Source organism: Hyaena hyaena, unplaced genomic scaffold (genome assembly GCF_003009895.1).
Source record: "Hyaena hyaena isolate Hyena2069 unplaced genomic scaffold, ASM300989v1 scaffold_99, whole genome shotgun sequence".
In the NCBI taxonomy this organism is placed as follows: domain Eukaryota; kingdom Metazoa; phylum Chordata; class Mammalia; order Carnivora; family Hyaenidae; genus Hyaena; species Hyaena hyaena.
The window spans coordinates 2,794,879-2,814,048 of record NW_024080731.1 but is presented as its reverse complement, the minus strand read 5'-3'; the positions used below and the strand labels follow the sequence as shown (position 1 = coordinate 2,814,048).

The 19,170-nt window shown below is 37.9% G+C and overlaps 1 protein-coding gene across 1 annotated transcript in view; it reads right to left on the bottom strand.

The window, feature by feature from the left end:
* The window catches only part of OTOGL (otogelin like), a 145,092-nt gene extending 144,886 nt beyond the window's left edge, over positions 1 to 206 (bottom strand). Inside the window, 1 exon segment of the mRNA XM_039235570.1 lies at positions 131 to 206. Within this exon segment, the coding sequence (XP_039091501.1) occupies positions 131 to 206 (76 nt within the window).
* Positions 207 to 19,170: the final 18,964 nt, after the last annotated feature.

Sequence of the window (19,170 nt, the reverse complement as noted above, 5' to 3'; positions counted from 1 at the left end):
GTATCACTTAGTATATATTCATTCCAATGACTTCAAAGTGCCTTACAGTGTAAGGGAACACTGTTCATATCTGTTGCGAGAGAGACTAAAACACAACAAAGTAAGGTAAAAATTTCGTATAACTTCTTACCTTGTAATGACAACAGTAAATGAAGCAACAGTATACTCCGAGGTATCATTAAATTGAGTTTCCTCACAATGTTCATTTCAGTGGAGCCTTTCTCCCTGAAATGCAACCAAATTGTTGGTCTTTACTATGATGGCATCCTAGAAGTATGCATATGTGTAGAGTGCTCAAATTCTTATAAATATAACTTTGTAATAAAGTAATTAAAAAAGAAATTCCAGTCTTTCACTACATACAGCATCTGAAGCTTTAGAGCTTGCGGGCAACCCTTTGGCTGAGTCCCTCATTAGTGATGCATGGCCGCTGCTTACCTAAGCCCGCCCGTATTAGTTACACCTACCCCGCTTCTGCACATCATACGCCTTTTTGGCCTATATTAGTCTTTTACAACTTCTAAATAAGACAGCAGCACCAAATAAAAACAAAAAGCCTATTGTTATCTCCTGATGCCACAGAAGATAACCATGAGTCCTAATTGTTGGTCTATTATCTGTGTTTTATTCACAAAATAATTACCTGTCCTTTGAGGAAAAACAGAGTGAAATAAAATCCTATCAATCGTTTCTAGAATGTCTAGATGGTCTTGTAACACTTTTAATTAGAAATTAAAAATAAACTAAAATTATGCATGTTTTCAACTCAAGTCCCATTACAATGTAGTTTAAGTTGACATGTTCATGTGCCACACATCTTTCTGTTACACATTCTATAACAGAAGTAGAAAATAACACAAAAAGGTGATATTCTAATATCTGACTTTACAAAGAAACTAAAGGCCTGAAGACCCTCCCTTCACACCCCATTTTTCCATCCTCTGTGACAGGTACCCAATTAGACAACAAAAGAGGACTTCTTATTCCAGCAGTAAGCATGCTCTTCTCTGGAAGTGACTGACTGACTATCTAGGTGGGCATCAGAGAACAACTCTAATATTTCATAATGAACCTTACAGAGATGATCTAAACCCCATCAATGAGTGTCAGTCATGCTAATACAAAGGATGCACATTCCCTATAACAGATCCGATCTACTACCTGAACTATTATCAGACTCATTTACCAGATGGGAACACAGTAGTAAAGAATGTCTGACAACACAGGAACTACCTTTGAGACAGAAAAACACAGCAGTTAGTTCTTAACATCTTGTACTCAGATACCTCTTCTGCCATGAATTTCCAGTCTTCTGTACAGTATTCTTGACTCTAATATACTGCATGCCCAGTATCTATTATATAAACAGTTTCTTGCCTGTGTCCCAAATTCAACAATCTTTTACCCTTGTTCTAAATGATTTTAATTCCTGGGGCGCCTGGGTGGTTCAGTTGGTCAAGCGTCCAACTTCGGCTCAGGTCTTGATCTCAAGGTTGTGGGTTCGAGCTCTGTGCTTACAGCTAGCTCAGAGCCTGGAGCCTGTTTCAGATTCTTTATCTCCCTCTCTCTCTGACCCTCCCCTGGTCACTCTGTCTCTCTCTCTCTCCCAGAAATAAATAAAACATTTAAAAAAGTAAAAAATCAATAAGTGATTTTAATTCCTTTCCATTGCCTACATGACTGCTAATTCCATGAGTAAAGAGATGTTTGCCAAAAATTCATGTTTTTAGCATGAAAACACATTAAATAATTCATTAAAACTATAAGTAGCTATGCAACTATCTACACACACACATACACACACCCTTGTACACCCATTTTGAAATTTGATAGATTTAAATAATTTAAGTATAGTATGTGTTTAATAAATACTATAATTATAGTATTATAATTATTTCAACAATTATATAATAATATAGTATTATAATTATTTCAATAAGTACTTATTGAAAGGTTGTTGGTCATTACTCTTAAATTAATTAGACAATGAATTAACATAATTTTAAACAGATAGGCTTAGTTCTTTGTGGTTACATCCTAAATATTTGTCCAAAAATATGTATCTACTCAACCATAATCAAAATTATAAAATATTCTAGATACTAAGATGTGAATTTTTTTTATTGATTTTTTATTTTTTTTAACAAATAGTTTATTGTCAAATTAGTTTCCACATAACACTCAGTGCTCATCCCCACAAGTGTCCTCCTCCATGCCCAGCACCCCCTCCCCCCCACATCCATCAGTCCTCAGTTTTTGTCAGCATTCAAGAGCCTCTCATGGTTTACTTCTCTCCCTTTCCCCCACCATTTCCCCCCTTCTTCTCCCCCTTGTTCCTCCGTCAAGTTCCTCCTAATCCTCCTATACGTGCAAACATATGATATTTGTCCTTCTCTGCCTGACTTATTTCGCTCAGCATAACACCCTCAAGGTCCATCCATGTTGCTACACATGGCCAGATTTCATTGTTTCTCATTGCCATGTAGTATTCCATGGTATAGATAAACCACATCTTCTTGATCCATTCATCTGTTGATGGACACTTAGGCTCTTTCCATGTTTTAGCTATTGTGGAGAGTGCTGCTATGAACATTGGGGTCCATGTGCTCCTATGCATCAGCATTTCTGTATCCCTTGGGTAAATTCCTAGCAGTGCTATTGCTGGGTCATAGGGGAGTTCTATTGTTAGTTTCCTGAGGAACCTCCACACTGTTTTCCAGAGGGGCTGTACCAGTTTGCATTCCCACCAACAGTGTAGGAGGGTGCCCGTTTCTCCACATCCTCGCCAGCATCTAGAGTTCTCTGATTGGCTCATTTTAGCCACTCTGACTGGCGTGAGGTGGTATCTCAGTGTGGTTTTGATTTGTATTTCCCTGATGAGGAGGGATGCTGAGCATCGTTTCATGTGTCTGTTGGCCATCTGGATGTCCTCTTTGGAGAAGTGGCTGTTCATGTCTTCTGCCCATTTCTTCACTGGGTTGTTTGTTTTTCGGGCGTGTAGTTTGGTGAGTTCCTTATAGATTCTTGATATTAACCCTTTATCTGATATGTCATTTGCAACTATCTTTTCCCATTCCGTTGGTTGCCTATTAGTTTTCTGGGTTGTTTCCTTTGCCGTGCAGAAGCTTTTAATCTTGATGAGGTCCCAATCGTTTATTTTTGCTCTTGATTCCCTTGCTTTGGGGGATGTGTCAAGTAAGAAGTTGCTGCGGTGGAGGTCAAGGAGGTTGTTTCCTGCTTTCTCCTCTAGGGTGTTGATAGTTTCCTGTCTCACGTTCAGGTCCTTTATCCATTTTGAGTTTATTTTTGTGTATGGTGTGAGAAAATGATCTAGATTCATTCTTCTGCATGTTGCTGTCCAGTTCTCCCAACACCATCTGTTAAAGAGGCTGTCTTTTTTCCATTGGATATTGTTTCCTGCTTTGTCAAAGATCAGTTGTCTGTATACTTTTGGGTCCACTTTTGAGTTCTCAATTCTGTTCCATTGGTCTATGTGTCTGTTTTTGGGCCAATACCATACTGTCTTGATGATGACAGCTTTGTAGTGGAGGCTAAAGTCTGGGATGGTGATCCCTCCTGTTTTGGTTTTATTTTTCAGTATTCCTTTGGCTGTTCAGGGTCTTTTGTGATTCCATACAAATTTTTGGATAGTTTGTTCTAGTTTTGAGAAGTATGCTGGTGCAATTTTGATGGGAATTGCATTGAATGTGTAGAGTGCTTTAGGTAGTAATGACATCTTAACTATGTTTATTCTTCCTATCCATGAGCATGGAATGTTTTTCCATTTTTTTGTTTCTTCTTCAATTTCCTTCATAAGTTTTCTATTGTTTTCATCATACAGATCTCTTGTTTCCTTGGTTAGGTTTATTCTGAGGTATTTTATGGTTTTTTGTGCAATTGTGAATGGGATCAGTTTCTTGATTTCTCTTTCTGTTGCTTCATTGTTGGTGGGTAAAAATGCAACCGATTTCTGTACGTTGATTTTGTACCCTGCAACTCTGCTGAATTCTTGGATCAGTTCTAGTAGGCTTCTGGTGGAGTCTGTCGGGTTTTCGATGTAGAGTATCATGTCATAAGATGTGAATTTTAAAAGTTAAGCTTGAAATTTGTTTAGAGAACAATAATTTTCCTCCAGAGAAATGTTTAAATTAAGCAATTTCATTTATGCAGAATTTGACTCTTTCTGGAAAGGGTAGAAATTGCACATAACAAATATGCATTACTAAGTCCCCTCCTTAATGTACAATAGTTTTTCTTGGCTTCATGTCAAGAAACTATTGTTTATTGGTTTCCCATGTAAGTCAATCTAAAATATGAGGAATCTATAAATCATACTTTAGGATTTCTCCCCACTCTATTAATTGTTTGACTTTTTTCTTTGAACTTGAAATTTTTCACAAGTGACACACATGTGGGAAAATCTCAAATGGAAACAAAGTTAAATTTCATGATTCAAAAAAATAAACATTTCTATGATACTCATAGGTTTTTCTAAACATTACCAGAACTTGATGAGAAAGGGTTAGTAAACAGCAATGTAAAACCAAGTGAAAAGTATTTATTTCTAATATAAGCCTGGATATTTTATGTTCTTAATTCAAATGCAACAACTCTGAACTTTTCATTTCAGATTTCATATGGTATGTTTAAACTGCTGATTTGAAAACGTCACAACCATTTTAACTGATTAAAGTTGAAAGTTCCAAGGATATATCATTTGACAATTTTATTACCGTTTTTCGTTTTGAACTACATGCACTTAAAAACTATAAATTGTTTTGTCTGGCAAAGAAAATAAAAGCAATTATAACAGAAATTTTCGGGGTGACCATTCTTTTATAGACAGAGGTTTAAGGGGTGCTTTTTTCCTATTCCTCCTCCATCCAGGCTTATAGTAGGTAGGAGATTAGTAAAGTAGAGTGAACAATGGCAAAGAAAACAGTACAAATTCCAAGGTCTTTTTCAACTAACTACATTATGAACTCATTATACTAAATGGTAGGCTGCATGAAAATAGGCAAAATAGACTTCCATGAATAGCTACAATAGAACAGAGAGTTTAGATAAAAGATTAGACCCAGAGCCACAAAAAAGGAATTTATGACTGTTGCTACATGTAGTTATTACTGTCAAAATTTAGTTGACAGCTTTTATATTTCATTCTGCTGTGACAAAGGAACTTTGGCAAAAAGTGAGTCAGCTACCGGCTTGTGAAGAGATATTAAGTTCATAAGAAGTCTGAGGAGACTACATAATGCATGGAATACACAGTTCCCTTTCTGCTACAAGAGCACTGCACATTTTCCCACATGGAATATGATCTTTAGAAAGTTGACACCTGACAGCCTACTGGCCTCAACATGCCACATTAAAAACAACTGGCAAAAATGGGAAAATGTTGGCCTTATACACCAATAAAAAAATAAAGGGGGGTGTACTTTTAATGAAGTTCATTATCTTTGGGGAAAAGCAATGTCTTTGGTGATTTATAGCACACTCATTTTTCATTCCTTAAGACCAAATCTGAAGCAGATAACGTTTGATTCCCATCATATCATATTCTACCAGTGAAATGCAATTATTCCTCACCTGCTGTACTAAACCTAGCACATTTCAGGTTCAGTGATTTTATCCAGAATTTGTTATCATTGAGCATACAAAAAGAATCCTGTATCTTTGACATGATTTTAACCACTCTGACTTAACTGCCTTATTATAAGATAGTTTTGCAGTATTCTGTTTAGGCTCTCAGGGGTGTGTTGCTTGGCAATTTCTGGGATGTTTCATATACTTTAATTTACAAATGGCATCTATCTTAGCTTTTTGGAATAAAGACATGATTATGTGTCATAAGCGATATCTGCGTTGATCATGATTTCAATTTAAAGCTCACTCCCAGAAGCTAATGTGTTACATTTTATAGGGACATTCATTTTTCAGATTGCTATGATGCCATTGATTTGCCATATCTAACTGATATCTTGAAAGAAATAATGTTTTTACAACTGAAGTTTCTTCTTGTCAATATTTTAATGCCAAGTTTAAAAAATAACACTAGTATTTCCTGCACTTCTCTTCATTTTCTAAACTACTATAGCATTTATACCACAGAGTATAAGTGCTAAACATAATAACGTAAATTAAATTTATTTCTCAGGTGTTCGATTTCAGGTGATATCTTCAGTCATTTTAGATATTCTTATTTTAGAGTTGTTTACTGATAATGTTATTTGAATTTCTCAGGCAAGGGTGGGATATAACCCTGTTGTTTGTTGCATTTTCTTCACCTGTTTAGGGTGAATTACCTCATGGGTTTTGTAATTTTGAATTTTAGGCCTATGTTTGTAAAGTGTTTTCTGTGTGAATCTTCTACTCCAGAGCTGAGAATGTGCCTCCCTAAAAAAGATTTTGCATCTGTATCTGTCAGTTGCTCCAAGAAATCTCAGTTAATCTCAGTTTGAAGATTTCTAGACTACAGAGTATAAATTCAAATCCCAAACCCAAAGTAAGGGATGGCCAAAGTCTAGTTTCGGCCTTGTTTTTGGCCTCTGGTGATATCTCTTACATTCTTGTGAACTCATCTACCACTTAAATGCATGACTATCTTATTTTATTCAGCATATTCAAGTATTTCATAGTTAGCAAATATTTAAATCATTTAATTGCCATATTGCCAAAAACAGAACCACCAACTACTAAAAATCATATGATTTTCTAAGTGACTGATTTATATATTTACCACTTACTTTCCCAGCTGAATTACAAACATGTGATGTGGAATGATCTATGATTCACAGGTAAATATATATCTAATTCAATTCTACTAATTCTTTCCAAGTTATTCAAAACAAACAAATGTAAGTTTATAAAGAAAGTACCTCAAAACATCTCATACTTGGATCAAATTATTTAAAATATAAAAGAAAACCTGTCAAATCTTTAAATGTCATAGTTGGATGACTTCATATGGCTTCTGGATTCCAACTTCGACACCTGGCAACTTGATGTGTGACAATTACTGCAATGGCCACTAGAGAGTCAAACATCAGCTTATCACCTTCCACCTTCCACAAATTGGCAACGTTGGTACAGAAAGCTGCCTTTGGAGACATAGCATCATGCAGTTTTCAGCATAGCTCAGATCAGTATGAAAACAGAACTTACAAGAAACCAAGCCATTTATTATTATTTGAGAGTCACACAAAGGTCGGATAATCTCAAAAAGAAATGTTCCCCCCGCTCCACCCCTTATCTTGACATGCCCTCTTCCCTGGCTCTCAGCTTGAATTAGAGTCTTACTGAGTTACATTGCAAAATTGTTATCATTACCTCCCAAAAGCTGCAATAAAAACAAAATCTTCTCTTGGAGGGTTTTCTTGAGTCTTCTCTTCTAACAACAGAGGTTTATCAGCTTTACCTTAGCATACAGTGATGGTTCTCAGACTTTGGTGGGTGTAAAAATCACCTAGGGAGTGTACTGGAAACAGATTTTGAAACCTACCTCCACTACATTCCATGTTTTCTGATCCATGAGTCTAAGTGGATTAGGCATCTGAATTGTAATAGAGAACCTAGCTTTGGGGAAATTACATGCCAAACTAGTTCATTCTAATAAGAAAGAGGAATGCAAGTAAATTACAAATATGGGAGCACTGACAGACCCCACTGGAGGGGAAAGCTGTAGAGACTAGAAGAATTAAGTGGAGGTTGGAGGCCAGCATTACTACCTACTAGCGAACAGCTTCTTGTTTGGGAAAATAAAGTAGTGATTTTATTTAATTTGCTTACTCTTTCCATGCTCTTTATGCAGAAAGTCTCCTCCCAGAGGCACTCCTCCCTTGACTCTCACTGTGATTTGTAGAATAGCCCCACAAAGACATACATGTCCTAATACCCAGAACCTGTGAATTTTGCCTTAGATGGCAAAAGAGACCTAAAGATATAATTAAGTCAATGATTCCCTTAACTTAAATTCTTGTGAACCCAATGTAATCACAAGAATCCTTATCAGTGAAAGCAGGAGTCAGAAGGATCAGAGTGAAAGATTCAAAGATGGAAGAAGCAGCCACAAGCCAAGGATTTCAGGGATTTTCTAGAAGCTAGAAAATGCATTGGAATGGATTTTCCCAGAGCCTCCAGAAAAAATTCAGTCTTGCCAACATCTTGATTCTAACCCATGAAACTCATTTCAGACCTCTGATCTCCAGAACTAGAAGATAATAAATTTCTGTTTTAAGCCACTAAATTTGTGGTAATTTCTTATAGCAACAATGGGAACCTAGTACACTCACATTCTCTAGTCACCAGGGATAGACACCTGACATTAAGTAAAATAATGTATAATTGTCCTACAACTGATCCAAATCTCTTTCTCAGGTATTCAAATATAAATCACAGAGATAAAAGTCACATGTAGTTATAAAGCTGTGGGCCTTGGAGCTTTGTGGTCACACAGAATTAGAGGGTAGCTCTTTTTTTGTCACGTGCATACAGTTAAATAAGCAAGGGAAGCTATTCTGCAAAGAGAAGTATGAAGAATGGAGCAGATGTTTAGAGGGAAGCGAAGAAGTACATGAGGGAGAAGATACTTCACCATATTCTGGTTTCCATGATCACATCTACCCAAGAGCTTTCTTTTCAGTTGAGTTAATTTGGTTACAGTTTCATTCCCTGACATGCACTGATTCATGGCCGATATAGAGGAACTAAGAAAAAGGAGGTTGAGTGTGATGGTTGATTTTTATGTGTCACCTTGACAGGACCACAGGGTGCCTAAATATTTGGTTAAATATTATTCTGAGTGTGTTGGTGAAGGTGTTTCTGAATGATGTTAACATTTGAATTGGTAGACTGAGTAAGCAGATTGCCTTCCCAATGTGGGCAGGTCTCACCCAATCCACTGAAGAACTGAAAGAACAAAACAAAAAAAAAAAAAAAAAAAGAGCAAGGAAGAATATCCTGTCTGTGCCTAACTGTCTTAGGGAATAGCTGGGTCATCTATTTTTTTTTTAATATTTTTATTGTTTATTGTTGAGAGAGAGAAAGACAGAGTGTGTGCAGAGGAGAGGCAGAGAGAGAGGGAGACACAGAAGTGAAGCAGGCTCCAGGCTCTGAGCTGTCAGCACAGAGCCCGACGCGGGGCTCGAACCCACAAGCTGTGAGATCATGACCTGAGCTGAAGTCAGACACTCAACCAACTGAGCCACCCAGGCGTCCTGAGCTGGGACATCTATCTCTTCCTGCCTTCAGACTCACTCAGATTTGGACAAGAACCAAACTATAGGTTCTCCTGGATCTCTAGTAGATCTGGGGGACAATGGCTTTCTGTTAAGGGATACGATAAATTGGATGGGGGTTACTATTCCAAGGTCGCCAAATAATCTGCTTAGACCTATGAAAAAACTGGAGAACTGATATATACATACGAAAAGATGTTAAATTATTATCCCAAGGAAACCTTCTTGAAAAGTTTTAGATAAAAGGAAAGATGAAAGATATGAGTAAGGACCCCAAGAAAAACAGAGCTGAGGCATTGTGAAATAGTCCCATTACCACTAAGCATTGTTCTGAGTCTAGCTCATTATTCTGCTGTCCAAGAGCCAGATCCAGAAGAATCTGTAAGAATGACTTCAATGACAGGGAAACTGTGACAAGATTGGAAATTTGGGAGACAGACCTTTTTTGACACTGAGGGTTCTAGGAATGAAGACTTTCATCTAAGAATTCTCTGGTGGTATGTGGACAACAGCAGGCAGAACATGTTGGATAGATTAGATTATTGTTCTCAATTCCTTGTTTATATTATATGTCTTCCCTTTTTTATATGCTTTTTGCAATACATTCCCCTGAAGTAGAAAAAGGTATATTTCCCCTCCATGTTGATGGTTAAATTGGTCATGTGACTTTCTCTGCCCAACTTAAGCAAAGCCTATAAATGTGCTTCAGGGTTTTGGATTGTTTTCTTGCACTTCTGCTATCTACCAGAAGAAGAATATGTCCTGAGTAGCTGCTAGTCCAGGAAGAATGAGGAAACATGTGGAATCCAGACTAAAACAGGCCCTCAAAGAGCTGACTCCCATGGGCCAGAAATTAATGCCTGGTATGCCATTGAGATTTGGGGTTGTTAGTGATATTAAACATTATTGTAGCATCAACCTGACTCATTTAGAAGATCCAGTAGGCTTAGAACTCCAGCAGGTGGGGCAGTTAGGAGTGGTGATGTGGGCTTGCTCTGGCTAGCACTCGGGAAGGTTTTCTCTTCAGGGTAGCCTTTCACCAGGCCCAGAAGAAAATACGTAGGTCCACTGTCCTTCACAGGTTATGCCCAATGACTACAACTTCTGGGAAAACAGATGGGAGAAGGCATAGGACTGTAGCATCTCTGTAGACAGAGGAGGACCCACCCTTTTCCGGTAAAGCAAAGTTAACTTCTGCTCATCTTCTAGATTAAGTTTAACATCACCCCTCCTGTGAAGCCCTTCTCCAACTTCAAGATGCTCAGCCTTTTCTGTGATGGATCATCTGTACCACTGTCATTGCTCACAGCACAATGTGTCATATGTATATTTCCTTATGGTCTATCTCACCTGCTATGGATTTTTGAGGGCATGGGACTCATCTTAATCTCTTCCTTTCTTCATTATCTAAAAAATATTCATTAGTTGAATAAATGAATGTGTTTCTCTGCTATAAGACCCTTGTAGGGGTAGAGTTTTCAAAGCTCTTCTCTTTTGCTTATTTAATGCACAGCCACATCCAGTGGACCAGATAAATGCCTCCAGGTGGATGGATTCAAGCCTTATCTCCACTGGTCAAGCTAACATATCTGAGTTTGTAAAGTCAGTGAGCCCAGGGTTCAAAGAGACTCAGAAGAGGGCTCTCAGTCATTGACAAATACCTGTTCCTTTGAATTCTGAATAAAGATCACAATCCCAACAGTTTTGAAGATGAGAAGAAGGAAGACTACACAGAACAATGGATAAATCGCAGGATGTATTTTTGTGGAGAAAGGCAAACCATTAAATATCTCTTCCCCACCTTATCTTGTTTCCCAGGAGCCATATTTATTTGTGGAAACATAAAACTAAAGCAGAGCACTGGTTTGCCTCTCAGGAAATTGCATTACCACTCTCAACTACTATTTGGCACTTATTATTAAACTAATTTATACTGCTATTTATGAGTATGCCTATCACCTCTACTAGAATAGGTGATTGAGAGCTATAAGCCTATGCCCACACAAGCCCTCATGCAGTGTTTGATAAAAAACTTATGCTTAATAAATGTCATTAGTAGCAATGGCAATTGATTGTAATGATCATCTCTCTTTCCTGATATGTTCACAGAGCTTGGTGGACACGATTAGAGGATGGGATGGTGTGGGATGGGAAATGAGGTTAGGAAGAGAGGCAAAGCCCAGATCACGGAAAGCCTTATATTCTATGTTAAATATGAAAGACTTGCTCCCAGAGGCAGTTGAGATCTGTTAGAAATTCTAGTGGACATTTTTTTAAAAAGCTCTTTGATAGCAGTATGCTACATGAAGTTGAATTCAACATTTCAGAAGCCAACATCTGGCTTACTTCTTTGAATTTAGCTGCTTTCATCTTCACACATTATCTCACCAAAAAACCCTCCTTTTCATATAGATAACAAGACAGAAACCCCTCGAAGCAGGCAGAGGGGAAAAAAGTAAGAGATAGTAAAAACTGTATATAGTTATTCATAAGTTATTATAAGCTTATAAATTCCAGAATACTTACTTGGGGTAAAAACATTACATTAAATGGTATAAAGATTAAACTTATAAAACATATACAAATCACCTCTTAAGCTAATTTAACGGGTGATATAAGCATAGGCAGAGGAAACAGAGATGTGAATACAATAGCCTCCTTCCTCAACGATTACAATCCAGTGAGGTCAATAACATTAAAAATAATTATAAAATTAAGTATTTGAGTGTAACTGTGGTGTGTGTCCTTGAAGAAAGTAGAAAGTGCCCTGGGAGAGTCTTGTAGAAAAGAGGAGGGTCAGAAGGAACTTCTAGGAGAAGCTTACTTTGAAATTGAGAATCGGAGTCAGCAGGAGAGAACCAAGATTTAGGCAAACAGAGAAAACAGCTTTTTCAGATGCCTGAAGAAGGAAGGAGCCTGGTAGTTTTGAAGAAATACAGGCTTAGTGCAGCTGGAGTAGGGTGAGCGAGGGAGGGAAGTGTGCAGAGCTGGGGTGTGGGAACAGCAAACGGGCGTCATTCAAATGCTTTGGGCCATTGTCAGAATTTTGCACCTCACCCCAAGAAGAATAGAATCTAGGGGAGAGTTTGAAGCAAAGGAGTAGCATAAACAGGAATGTGTGTCTGTGTGTGTGTGTGTGTGTGTGTGTGTGTGTGTGTGTGTACACATATATGCATATACACAGAAGTAGTTACCGAAGATACAAACACAAGAGGCTGCTCTAAATAAACCAGTTCTTGACCAATAGAAGAGCTTCCTCTCAAGAAGCTTCTAACCCAGAGGGTGAGACAAATTAAGCACATGTAATGTGGATACTGTTTCAAATATAACTAATATGTTTTTCTTTTTTGTGATTTCATGTGTATGACTTTCTCCCAAGTAGAATGAGACATCCATCTACCTTGGAGATTCAGGTTATTTCATCCAGAAAACAAAGAGAAGAAAAGGAAAATACAATATTCAGCTTTGAACATACAAAATGGGATTTTTCTTTTCTGCAGAAAGACGATTAATTTCAAAGTCAGGCTCTTCCAAGAAGGAAGAAGATTTTCGATACTATTTATCCCCCTTCTTATATACTAAGAGGTAGGACTGAGGGACTGGATCTTGGAAATCTGTGTGATGGAGTTCTCAGGTAAGAAGACGAAGGATTTAGTCAAACCCCATAACCCACAGCCAGATGGAATGTGGAAAGGAAGAATCAGAGGTAGGAAAGAAGATGGTTCTGCCAAGGGCATGCTAAAGGAAGAAGCAAAGTATGGAGAAGCAAAGGGAAGACCTGAGTTCGGCTCTCCGGAGCGTCCCTCAGATGCCACCTGACAGATGAGACGACGCGCCTCCACAAGAATGCTGTGGAAGGCACATGAGAGGATGATTTCAGAGCCTCTGATTTCAGAGGGCCATGCTCTTCAGAAAGAACCACGTTGGTGGCAGAAAGTCTGCAAGCTGGACTTTGTGGCCTGGGACTCACAGACAGACCTCAGAAACTCCCACAAAGCCAGTGAGAGCTGAAGTTGGAATCATCAGAAAAGACAACCAGAACAAAGCAGATGTTATAGCAGTTTCCATGAGCAGCTGTAAACATCAGCAGACCACTAGGGATAAGACACTAGGGATGTGACAGCAGAAGTGGCCAGCCTTGGGGCACCTGGGTGGCTTAGTCGGTTAAGCGTCCGACTTTCGCTCAGGTCATGATCTCACGGTTTGTGGGTTTGAGCCCCGCGTCGGGCTCTGTGCTGACTGCCAGCTCAGAGCCTGGAACCTGTTTCAGTCTGTGACTCCCTCTCTCTCTGACCCTCCCCTGCTCACGCTGTCTCTCTCTCTCTCCTAGAAATAAATAAAACATTAAAAAAAAAAAAAAAAAAGAAGAAGTGGCCAGCCTTAGGAGAAGCCAGACCAGCCGCTGGCTACAGGGACACACACTCCTCCAGAAAACACTGTTGGGAAAGCCAGTCTCCCAAAGACAGACAAAGAGAAGTGAACTACACCCCACCCCCACACCTAGATGCTAGGGAAGGAATGTACTGGAATTCTGAAGGACATTTACCTAAGTCTTCCAAACAGAGCAGTGGATGGTGGTTATAAGATCAACTACAGTAAAAAAAAAAAAAAAAAAACAAAAAAAAAAACAAGGAACCTAATTATTCATTGTACGTATGAATGAGGTGTTAGTAAACAGCAGGCCCCACCACATTTATAAAAAACAATAATATTATGTCAACAATGAGACATGCCCCATAAGGTGTGAAACTGAAAAGCTGTATGATTCTAAAAGACAGAACTGCGGTAGTGTCTGGGAACTGTATTTACCACATGCTGCGAAAGACCAGAAGGGAGAAAATAAGCAATGAGTAAGGTGAGAGGGGCTGCAGTTCAATATGATCTCAACTGACTCAAGCTAAGTAATCTGCAAGCTTAGTAAGTGGCTTTCACGAGCCAGTAGGAGTGGCCCCAGCACACCACTCTCCTACGACCCACTTGAAAAGCCATGATAGGGCACTGTCTATATCAAACTCTAATTTGAGCAGCTCCCAAAGCTGGTGAGTTTTTACTTGCCCTTCTGCCTGATTAACACCCATTATGACCTTCACTAAAAAAAGTTACATTAACAAGTCAATTATTAGGTTGAATTCAATCACATAAATTTCATTCTCCTAACCACCTATTTTCTTTTTATTTAAGCTAGCTTATTGCCAGGACTGATTTCCCTTTAATCTGAGTTTGTATTTTATAAGGTAATTTTTCTTCAGTTGCCGTATGAAGTTTCCAATAACAAGGCCCTTGTTGCAATCACAGAAAAGCCCTCTGTTGGCTCACTTTTGAAAACCAGTGTGCCCGCTTTCAGGCTTCAGAGCATTCCTTTCCCCTGCTTTGCCAAGCTGAGCTCAACTGCAAATTCTGCCTTAAAATGTCATTAAGATAAGAATGGCCTAACTGCTTCTCGGAGATTTCATTGTTAAAACATGAAACTTGTCAGCTTATAAATCATATCATACTGCATTATTCCAAGATTAGTTGTAATAGCCTAAAGAGACTTTTATAAACATCAGACTCCTTTTTAAAAATTATATTCTGAGATACAGAAAGGGGGATAGTGTCTACTTGCTGGGTACATGAAATAGAATTACATTATAAAGAAAAATGAGGCTTTTGTAACACATTTTCTAAATAGCAGGGTTAAGTCAGAAGCTTTTGAGAAGAATTTGAATGGGGGAAAATAATTTTAAATGACTTATTATTTCACTGTTATTTTAGTCTGACTCACATATTTCTATGCTTTGCTGCTTTTACTACTCTCCCAGCTTAGAAGACTTTTTTTCCCTTACTTCTAAGAGGAAAACAAACAACAGTTTTTTATTCATTTTTTTAAAAAATGTTTTGAGAGAGAGAGAGTTAGTGAGTGTGGGGAAGAATGAGAAGGGGAGAAAAAGAGAGAGAGAGAATCTTGACAAGCCCAAAGTGGGGCTCAAATTCATGAACTATGAGATCATGACCTGCGCCAAAGTCGGATGCTTAACTGAGCCACCAGGTACCCTTCATTTAAAAACTTTTTAAGATTAAAAAAAAACTGAGCAAAATAAATCAGCATTACTTTTTATCATCAGAAAAAATAAACATGAATGTTATACTAAAATATAATTTTAGAGTACTCTCTGGTATAATATCATCTAAGGGAAAACTTTTTACTTAGACAACAAATATTTATTACAGTAATGTTGTCACCTTATTCTTACTAGAATTCAAAATTTATCATCGCTCACTTTTGTCATAGTTTACGTTTCCTATATGAATCAGTTTTAAATTACTTCTGGTGACTTAAAGTGACTCTGTTGGGTGATTTAAATTTCTAATAAGAAAGTCTTGCTTGATGTTGGGTAGTTGGTAGTTGCTTGAGTCAAGGCTCTTTAGTTCCAAGTATCAGAGACCAACTCTGGCCAACTTAAGCAAGAGGAGAATTATTATAAGGTTAGTAGAGATCTCACAGAACTAATAGGAAGATTGAAGAATCATGCTTAGATTTTGCAATATATGCATGTATGAAATCATTCCGTTTTACCCCTTAACCTTACACAATGTTATGTGTCACTTGTATCTCAATAGTAAAGCTGGGGGGGGGGGAATCATGCTTAGTACAATGAATATTAGGTTATCACTTAAGAAAAATGAATTCCAGAGGCACTTGGATGGCTCAGTCAGTTAAGCATATGACTTCAGCTCAGGTCATGATCTCATGATTTGTGAGTTCGAGCTCCGCATCTGGCTCTGTGCTGAGCGCTCTAAGCCAGGGGCTTGCTTCAAATTCAGTGTCTCCCTCCCTCTCTCTGTCCCTCCCCTCTCTCTCTCTCTTTCAAAAATAAAATAAACATGAAAAAAATTAAAGAAAAATGAATTCCAACGGTTTCATATTCCTGACAAAAACTCCATTTAAGATCTGAGGTCCCTTGAGTGACTGGTTGGGTCATATGCCTCACCTTTGACTATAGAAAAAGAATTTCATGAAATAGCTCAACTCATTACTAGTTTTCCAAGAGTCTCTACAGTTGGGGGAATGTAATTCCCAAAAGAAAATTAGTGTCATGAGAAAGACAGAATAGATGCTAGACAGCTAAAAAAAATTTTTAAATAATTTTTTTAAATGAAACAACAAAGCTTCACTAAACTGCTTCATCAATTTTTTCAGGGCCATAAACCTCCATTAATACAAAAGAAAGACAGCTACTTCTCTGGGTCTCATTTTCTTCTTTTGTAAAATGAAAAGAGTGTATTAAAAGCCTTCAAACCGTATTTTCCATTCACGATGACTAACTAGGCAGACACTGAAGCTACATTTGGAAATGCTTCCATCTAGACAAAGGGACCTTTCCTAACCTTTGTTGTCCTCAGTCCTCACCATCCCTCCATCTCAGTTCTACTTAAGTCTTCAGAAGACATCTGGGGCTTTTCGGGCTCTTGCACATGCTAGAAGTCTCCAGAACTCAATGGATCTCACTTGGAGAACTTGAAAATCAAATATATTTTACTTCAGCACAGATGAAGATAAGTCATGCTGTCTGAAACACATTTGCTCCATTAAAGAGTGGATGTTCGGGGTAATTCATGCCAAAGCTAAGAGTAAGTTTCTTTCATTTATTTTCTATTTAAAATGAAGTTCTGGAGTTCCTTTCACAAAAATAAGACTTATTTATCTTCACAAAGACAAGGCTTGGTGCTCCATCTAGAGGACATTTTGTATTTTCCAGATTAAGGGAGCTGGAGACTAATCCACTCAATTTGCTGTGATATTTCTACCAACAATTTTCTAAAACTCAACTAGTATGTTTTTTAAAACGTTTGGAATAAACCCATACTGTGTATCAGCGAAGAAGACATATTCCTATCTCCCAGTTTCAACTGATTGTTGAAGTAATAACTTTCTTTTTATTCATGAAATATCTGGATACATACTAAAAATTTACTGTGCTTACTATTGGAAGTATCATGGCTTAAAATTTTTTAGTATGATTCCTAACAACCACTTACTAGTTTTTTAATAAGTTGCATAATGTATCAGAAGCTTTTCTTTTTAATTTGACAGATAAAAATTTAAAATAATACAGCAAACAAAAATATATCGTTCTCATTTAGAATCACATAGCATTTTCATTCAAAAAGACCTGCCTGTTGAGAGAACATGCTATTTTTATGTTTAGTAACAAGAGTTGCAGTTGGGTAAGGATTCACAAAATTTTGGAGAAACTTTCTTTTTATGTGAAATCCAGGACCTTGATAGTGAAAACAAGGTTTCCAGAGTGGAAATTCACTTTTAACTAAAAGGAACATGTATATAGCCTCTATTTTCCCATAAAACTCTGTGAGAAAGTAAGGTTTTATGGTAAAGCAAAGAAGAATGGACTAGGAAAAAGAATCTGGGAGGGAATCTGGGGGCGGAGGAGTGACTGGCTTATCTTGGACTGCAGCCATCTCCGTCAGGACAGGGTAGCCAACCATAGCTTGACAAGCAGAATGGAGCCCTCACATTACTGAACTGATTGTGTCGGAGGTTAAAAACAAAACAAAACAAAACAAAACAAAACAAAAAAGCAACTGCACACCAAGTTCTGTGAGAACGGAAACAATCATCAAGAAACTTTTGCTCTGGGGTCTGACTTGCCATCCTGGTCTCCTCAAAAATTTACCGTATGTCCTGAGGGTATCCATGAGAGACAAAATAACGTATCGGAAACTTCCAAGATACATAAAGCCACGGAAGTAGATTTTCCCCATAGAAGGAAAGAGTCGGGGTGGCAGGGTGTTAGTCTCAATACCTCTCTCACAATTTGCTACATATTCTTGAGAATAAACGATGGTCCTTCTAAGACATGGCTAATGTAATAATTTACACACAGAGATGGGTTTCTTGAAAGTAAATCCGGATGAAATTTCCTGTTAGATTTCCTTCATTGAAATGTAAATCTTGTCTAAGTGGATCATGATAGTTAAAGTTGCTATAAGAGCTCTCTATGCGCTCTTTTGCCACCTAACCAGAGTTCAAGATAATTGCAATGTCCCAGAGCCAGTGAGTAGCAGAGCTGGGACCAGAACTTATTCACAACAGCTGACCCTGAACCATCACTCTTTCTATTACAATGTAAGCATTATAAAACTGTAAAACACCACAGCCTTTATGGAACCAATTGTCAATAAACTCTTCATATCCTGTCTCAGGAAGAGGTCAAGTGTTTGGATATGGCATTTTTTTGAAGAAGAAACAACAAACTAAATAAAACTTTATAGATTGTAGCAATATTTTGGTTTGTCAGGGTAACTCTGAATATATTAAGAGACACATAAAATGGCTTTTAAAAATTCCCTTAGTGCTTCCCTGCCTTGTTTCAAAATAGTCTCTGGGCAATAGCCAATCATTTTAAAGCCATAACTTTAAAAAACAAACTGAAGAGATGTCTTAACAGCCAGGATGGACCTATTCTAGAAGATGGAGATAGTGGCCTCAGGCCTGAGGATGGGATCCTCCAGCCACCTCCCAAGCCACTGTCTTACGCTCCCAGAAAGTCTCCCACCTCTGAGAACTAGGCCTGATGGAGGTTGAGAAAGGGCTGCCTGTGTTTGCTGCAGCCTGACCAAGGCTCCTCCGCACTAGCCTGGGAAAAGCATGAACTACAATACAAAGGAAGAACTATTTTTAAAAAAAGAACCACTAAGAATACTAGCACTAAACAAAACTTGAATTAATTCTCCAACTGGGCTGCAAGGGTTCACTTTGCCCACCGTTTCAGCAACTTTAACTCATGAACCGATTCTTTCCAAACTGCAAATGTTGATTTGATGCCAGTTATATCTTGATGCCCAAAAGAAAAAGTAGATATCACCTTTAATTATTATTTTCGCTTCTTGGAATTTCCTTTTATTACTTTGAAGCATTAAAGTATTTTTAAAT